The 7298-nt window shown below is 39.0% G+C and overlaps 1 protein-coding gene across 1 annotated transcript; it reads right to left on the reverse strand.

The window, feature by feature from the left end:
* Positions 1–871: 871 nt before the first annotated feature.
* Positions 872–6851, reverse strand: LOC149999895 (uncharacterized). Its single transcript, XM_090289657.1, has 4 exons — positions 6708–6851; positions 3620–3746; positions 3354–3426; positions 872–2943 (listed from the first exon to the last, which is right to left on the reverse strand). The coding sequence occupies exons 1-4, from the start codon at positions 6708–6710 to the stop codon at positions 1953–1955; spliced, it is 1194 nt and encodes a 397-aa protein (XP_090145783.1). The 5' UTR covers positions 6711–6851; the 3' UTR covers positions 872–1952.
* Positions 6852–7298: the final 447 nt, after the last annotated feature.

Genomic DNA, 7298 nt, shown 5'->3' on the forward strand with positions numbered 1-7298 from the left:
CTCAACTATGGCAGTCAACATTTGTTTCCTGGTGGGCTCAAAAATGTTTGCAGGAAAATCCAACTTACGCTGGATCTTTAATGTTGAATTGTGAACAACTGTAATGCTTACACCTGAGATCAATGAGAGTCAGGCAGTTGGTGGTGGTTTAGAGGATATTCTTGTCTGGCGGGGCAAAGATTGAGGAAAACAAACTAAAAGCAAATGTACACAAAAGCTCTATGCTCCTGTCTGTCTCCTTTTATACAAGTGGCTTCAAAACCAGTCTAATCCTATTTCACTTCTGCATTCAATTTTCATGTACGTTACTAGGCCTTGCTGATTTCTAATGTGGAACCATAAAGGCAACAGATTGTAGAACATGTAGTTTATATCATTACTCATGTTGATATAACTGTGTCAGGAAGTGTCATCTCCAGGTCTAGATTTTATTGTCCTATCACAGATATTCTCCTTTTATTATTATTTTTTTTTTGATATTAAAAAAAAATAATTATTTATTTATTTTATTTTTAGAGAGAGGAGAAAGGAGAAAGAGAGGGAGAGAAACATCACTGTGTGGTTGCCTCTCACGCGCCCTCAACTGGGGACCTCACGTGCAACCTAGTCATGTGCCCTGACTGGGAATCGAACCAGTGACACTTGGCTCACAGGCCGATGCTCAATCCACTGAGCCACAGCAGCCAGGGAGGAGATTTTTTCTTCTTAATGTAGACTTCACATAGTCCAAATCCCAGCCAAAAGCAACAGAAAAAATCAAAGGATAGTAGATGAAAATAATTCACATGGGACTCTATTCTGTAATGAACTTTGCACACTTACAAATATATAGCAAATATTTATTGAATAAAATAATACTGAACATCACCTGTAATTGAAAAATTTTAAAACATTTATTGACAAAAAAAAGTGAATAAAGCTCTTTAGGCCAATGAAAAGGCACTTTTATGCTAAAGTAGAATATATATATAGTAAGGCATATTCATTCAATACTTACTACAGGAAGCCAGAGGGAAAAGATGAACAAACCCCAAAGTATCATTTTTTATATGTTCCTTCATTTACAGAAAAATTACAAAATTTCGTAAAAGTTAAAACTACTTGCATATTAGTAAAACACTTCAATTCACCCAAGGATCTAACAAACATCAATATAGAAACACAAAATGTTTGACTGAAAGGAAAAACAATACTTATTAAACTTTGAAACTCTTGCTTACAGAATTCTATTACCTCAATGTTTGCTTGCAAAAAAGTTAAGTAGAACTCCATACTTCAGAGAATACCATAAGAATGAGCCAGTGATAACCATATATGTGTAATGTTTATAGTATTTCTCTCACATTGTGAATTATGGGGCGTATATGAATTAATTTGCAGCAAGCTTATATATAGTATAGTAATATGATTTCCTTCCAGTACAGTTTTCAAACTGCTCTGAAAGTATTTATTAAAACTTTGTCTTCATTTTCTGTTATACAGTATCCAGTGTACATTCTCACATGGTATTGTGGGGTATAAGGCAAAATAAAGGCTTTCCTACATTGTTTACATTAACTAGAATTCTCTCTACTTGAGTTTTCTTCCCCATGGCTTTCCAATGAAATGGGACAGCTGAAGCCTTTTCTATATTCTTTACATTTAAACGATGTGTCTTTAGTGTGCACCCTTACATGTCTATGAAAGGCTCTCCCCTATTTTTTATATTCATAGACTTTCTCTTAGGTATGTGTTCTTTCATGATTTTGTAAAGCACTGGGATGATAGAAGGCCTTTCTATAACCTTTACATTGACAGGCCTTCTCTTCAGTGTGAATTCTTTCGTTCCTTACACTGAACTGGAAGAAATAACTGCTTTCCAACAGCCCTCACATTTACAGGGTCCGTCTCCAATCTACACTATCACATGTGACTGCCGAGCTGAGAGATAAATGCAGGCTCTCCCACATTCTTTAACAGGGTTTACCTCTACAATGTGTTTTCACATGTTTACGGTAACTACTTGGGTAACCAAAGGCTTTACTACATTTTATACATTCGTAGGGCTTTTCTCCACTGTGTATTCTTTCATGTATTTGACAGTATCTGGGACAACTGAAAGCTTTTCCACATTGCTTACATTGATATGGTTTATTCCCACTATGAGTTTTTTCATGCATTTGAAAGTAACTGGGACGACTAAAGGTTTTTCCGCATTGCTTACATTCATAGGGTTTCTCTCCAGTATGAGTTTTTTCATGATTTCTAAGAAAAGTGGGATAACGGAAAGCTTTACCACATTCCTTACATTCATGAGGCTTCTTTCCATCATGAGTTCTTTTATGTTTTCTAAGATATGTAAGTAAACTGAAGGCTTTACCACATTCCCTACAATCATAGGGCTTTTCTCCCCTGTGTGTCATTTTATGACTTTGATATTTTCTTGAACATTTGAAATCTCTCCCACACTCCTTACATTTAAAAGGGCCATCTCTAGCGTGCTTCATCATGTGTCTTTTAAATATGGTGAGAGAACTCCAGGCTTTGCTACACATCTTACACTCATAGGGTTTCTCTCGAGTATGAGTTCCTACATGTCTACATAAGTTACTTGAATACCTGTAGGCTTTACCACACTTTGTACATTCATAGGGCTTTTCTGCACAGTGTTTCTTTTCATGTACTCTAATATATCGGCGCTGCTTGAAAGCTTTCCCACATTCCTTACATTTATAAGGCTTCTCTTCAGATTCCTGAAACTGGTATATTTTAGGTCCAGTGAGTGATTTCATGTGGCTATTAAAGGATAAATGATGCCTGAAGACTTGTCTACACACCCTGGATTTAGGTCGTTTTATTTCAGTAGCGGTTTTCTTCTTTTCATTATGATTTGGAATCTGGTTGAAGGTTTCTCTACGTTGACTACCTTCTTTTCTTTTACATAATCTCTCTACCATATGACTGCTGTAAAAATTGAAGCATATTATTAATACTTTTTTTATTAATGATCTTGTATTTATTAGTAGTATGACAATGATATTTTTACCATTTTTAAGCTAAGTGTAGGGTATCTGCACATACTTTCTGTTTGAAGCAGATATACTAATAGCTCTCAAATTGGGCTCAATCATAGAGATTATGAAAACAGTAATATTCATTAATGGTGTTTCTGTATACTGTTTTCAAGTAGACTGATTTATTTTTTAAACACTAAACATCTAGGTCACATTTGAGAAAAATATTTTAGTGCAAGTATTCTAAGAATCAATAAATTTGAAAGTGGGCTGATATGATTCATTTGCCTGTTTTTAAAATTTGATGACGTATTAAGATTCTGTCATGGGACATTGCCTTCTCATGTCAGGGTGACTCACCTAAGATTTGTCTCACATTTTTCATACTGATCTTCACTGTCATGGTCTTCCCATTTTTCTTCTAAAATACATGCTGGAAAAAATTTTAAATTATTTAAAATATGAAAAGTGATTAGATTTTAGGTCCACGATGAGCTATGATCATGCCCAGTTTAGTTATCTATGTATTTCTTTTCCACATTTCACTTCTTGAAAAAGCACTGATGAGCAAGCAATGCTAGTTTTCTAACTGACTAAATAAGTAAATAAGAAGTTGTCATCAATACCTATTGATGCCAGGTTCCTGAAGGTTTCCTGCATCACATCTCTGTAGAGTTTCTTCTGGGTCGGATTCAGGAAAGCCCACTCCTCCATGGTGAACTTCACATTAACATCCTCCAAGGCCACTGAATCCTAGAAAATCCCACATATGTATACAGGAAGGTAGGTGAGAAAGACAGCACTGGGGAGCTATACATAATTCATATGAAGTTCACATATGACACATATGACTTAGTTCCCAGACTACCACGTATTAGCCACACTCATTTCCTCCTGAACACATGGAACTTGTTGTTACATTTTCATTGTGATAGCTTCAAGTCTTTACTACTCTTTAATGTTCGGGTACAGAGCACTTTGAAGAAATTCTATACACATAAAAAAATATTTCCAGCCTCGTCCTGTGTGGCTAAGTTGGTTGGGCATTGTCCCAAAACTGAAAGGTCACCAGTTTGATTGCTGGTCAGGGCGCATGCCTGGGTTGCAGGTTTGGTCCCCAGTTGGGATGCGTACAGAAAGCAGCCAGGTGATGTTTCTTTCTCACATCGATGTATTTCTCCCTGTCCTTCTCTCTCCCATTCCCTCTCTTAAATAAAAAATAAAATATAAAATTAAAAAAACATTACATTTAAGCATATCAATTCCTTGTGAGAAAACTCTCATCTCCTTTAATACCACCATATGATGCAGCACTACATGAAGCACACTGCCTTATCTGCATAAAGTTTTAAGGATATGAACAAAATAAAGACCTGGAAGTTTTTCTTCTATTCGTATCACCAAACATGAGATGCCAGGAGGTTTATAGAAATTCAACTTATAACGAAACGTAGCTGGCCATATTGTCCTGAAGTACTCCAGTCCATTAGAAGTATAGTATTCCCTCACTTACCGTGGGTATTACATTCTAGACACCCCTGCGATAGGTGAAAATCCACGAAGTAGAAACCTTACATTTATTTTAGTATATATATATATATTTTAAGGCTTTATAAACCCTTCCCACCACTTATAAACCGTTCCCAGTCCCTTATTAACCTATCCCACTCCCTTATTAACCTTTTCCACATTTTTATAAACACTACTTATGTTCTTAAACATATTCTACACCAGTGGTTCTCAACCTTCCTAATGCCGCGACCCTTTAATACAGTTCATGTTGTGGTGACCCCCAACCATAAAATTATTTTCATTGCTACCTCATAACTGTAATTTTGCTACTGTTATGAATTGTAATGTAAATATCTGATATGCAGGATGTATTTTCATTGTTACAAATTGAACATAACTAAAGCATGGTGATTAATCACAAAAACAATATGTAATTATATATGTGTTTTCCGATGGTCTTAGGCGACCCCTGTGAAAAGGTTGTTCGACCCCCAAAGGGGTTGCGACCCACAGGTTGAGAACCGCTCGCTGTTCTACACTCTTAAACCTACGTAATTTTAACAACATATGTATACAGTACCGCAAAATCCCGCGATATAGCAAAAAATCCGCGATAAATAATTAAATATAATATTTTTAAAAGTCCCGTGATACAGTGAGGCCACAATAAGTGAACTGCGATATAGAGGACTACTGTAGTTAGATCCACTTGGCCGAATGAAAATACTGTTGTGGAGGAGTATGAATATAATTTGAGAATGCAGCAGCTTTTATCCGATGAACTTCTTTCCTGAATTCCAAACTCCTTACCTACACTTTTCTTCTCCTTATACAAAGGGTCTGTTTATAATGGAATTTAAGACAGTCTGTTAGGGTACAAATTGCTGTCTGAATAGAGAACCCAGAAAGATTCAATTTCTGTCTCTGCTTATTGGGCCTGGTAGATGACGGGCAGCATGAACACTACATTTTTACTTGCAAATACATACTTCATTGCATTACAATTGCCTACAGTATTCAGTAGATAACATGTACAGGTATGCAGCCCAGGAACAATAGGCTATACCATATAGCCTAGGAGTACATCATGGTATTTTTTATTGATAGATTTTAGAGAAAGGAGGGAGAAACATTGATTTATTATTCCACTTATGTATTCATTGGTTGCTTCTTGTATGTGCTCAGACAGGGTATGGAACCTGCAACCTTGACTATCAGGATGACGCTCTAACCCTGAGCACTGGGACAGGGCTACACCATACGGGTTTGTGTTAACTGAACTCAAAACAAAAAAACTGCATAAGGATGTACACCCCAGGCTGAGGGGTGTATGACTGTATTTAATTGCAGTTTCAGCCTCTCCCAGGAATAAAATTTTAAACTGATCAGCTTGGAATTTCCTGATCAACACTAACCTGCCTAAGAAGACTCTTCTTGGTTTTCCTTCTCCTAAGGAGAGATGACCTTGCCTCAAACAATCCTTTCTTCTTTTCCTAATAACCTCTTAAATCCAATTTCTGCCTATAAAAGCCTTCCATTTTGTACAGTTCCTTGGAAATTCTATATACTAGATAGGATGCTGCCTGATTCATGAATGGGGAATAAAGCCAATTACTGTACATCTTTAAATGTACTTAATCGAATATTTTTAACAGTTTGAAATGCACCACAAAAACAAGTAGCTGATAATTGATGCTGTGAATTAGAGAAGCAAGATGGCGTTTGGGAATTTCGGGGGAGAGACTGGAAGTGCAGGCATCTGTCGCACAGCTAGGCCTGGGGGACAGGTGGTGGATTTGACAGCCTGCTCCACAAACATGAAAACTCAAAAGAAAATGGGTTCTCTCTGGGAGGAAAGGAGGGGCAGGGAACTCCAAAAGACGACAGCTCCTTCCATGCACAAACTCTGGAAACCAAGTCAAGATTGTCCCCATAACCCTCCCCGTGGTTACCTCACCAACTGGGAGACGCGGGAATGCGGGAGCAGAGCTTTCCAGAGACACCACGAGCAGGGCCAGACCAGATGCCCGGAGTCACAGCTGCCAGTCCAGCCCCCACACCGCGAGCCCGAGGGGACTGAAGTTGGAGCCGAGTCCCCAGGGACCTTGGACCGCAGACTCCGGACCGGACCGTGGAGAGACCGTCCCGCCAGGGCGGTTCGACCAGCCCTCCTCCCGGTATCTGCACCAGCCGCGCACTCACCATTTCTAGGTTTTCTGAGTCTCCCTGAGCTCTTCCTACAACTCCCACAACCAGCACAGCTCAACTGATGAAGGTAGAGAAACGTGCGGCTTTAAGGCCAAAAGTGATACGATCCCGAGCGCAAAGGAAGCCAGCAGGACTTCCGGGTGGCTGCGGAGCATAGCCCCACCCACCGGCGCCCACAGCTCCCGAAGTGATGGACAGTTCCCAAGACAACGCCCCCCAGTGTCCCACTTACAGCCCCCAGAGCCTAAAGCAGGAAAACTCGTCCTGTGCAGGGGCATTTGCATTGAAACGTAGTGTTGAAAGTCCACCGGGGAACTGTGATCCTTCCTTGCAAACACAGGCACTTCAAGGCATCTCATTGTATGCAATCATTAATCCGGCTCCGTTTCCATTTTTGTTGGTAACTAGAGTCTGACGTGTGGTTTTGCCGACAAGGTGCACAGGCTCAGATACCAGGGATGTGATACGTGAGGTCCTTCCAGAACTTCAGTCAGATTCCGAAAAAGTGCCTTGAAACCGAGAAAAGCCATCATTTCTGGGGGAAAAGTGACTTTTGTGTATTTAGAATACTCAACTTTAGGAAGT

This window comes from Furipterus horrens, unplaced genomic scaffold (assembly GCF_987537825.1).
Source record: "Furipterus horrens unplaced genomic scaffold, mFurHor1.1.pri manual_scaffold_10, whole genome shotgun sequence".
Classification (NCBI taxonomy): domain Eukaryota; kingdom Metazoa; phylum Chordata; class Mammalia; order Chiroptera; family Furipteridae; genus Furipterus; species Furipterus horrens.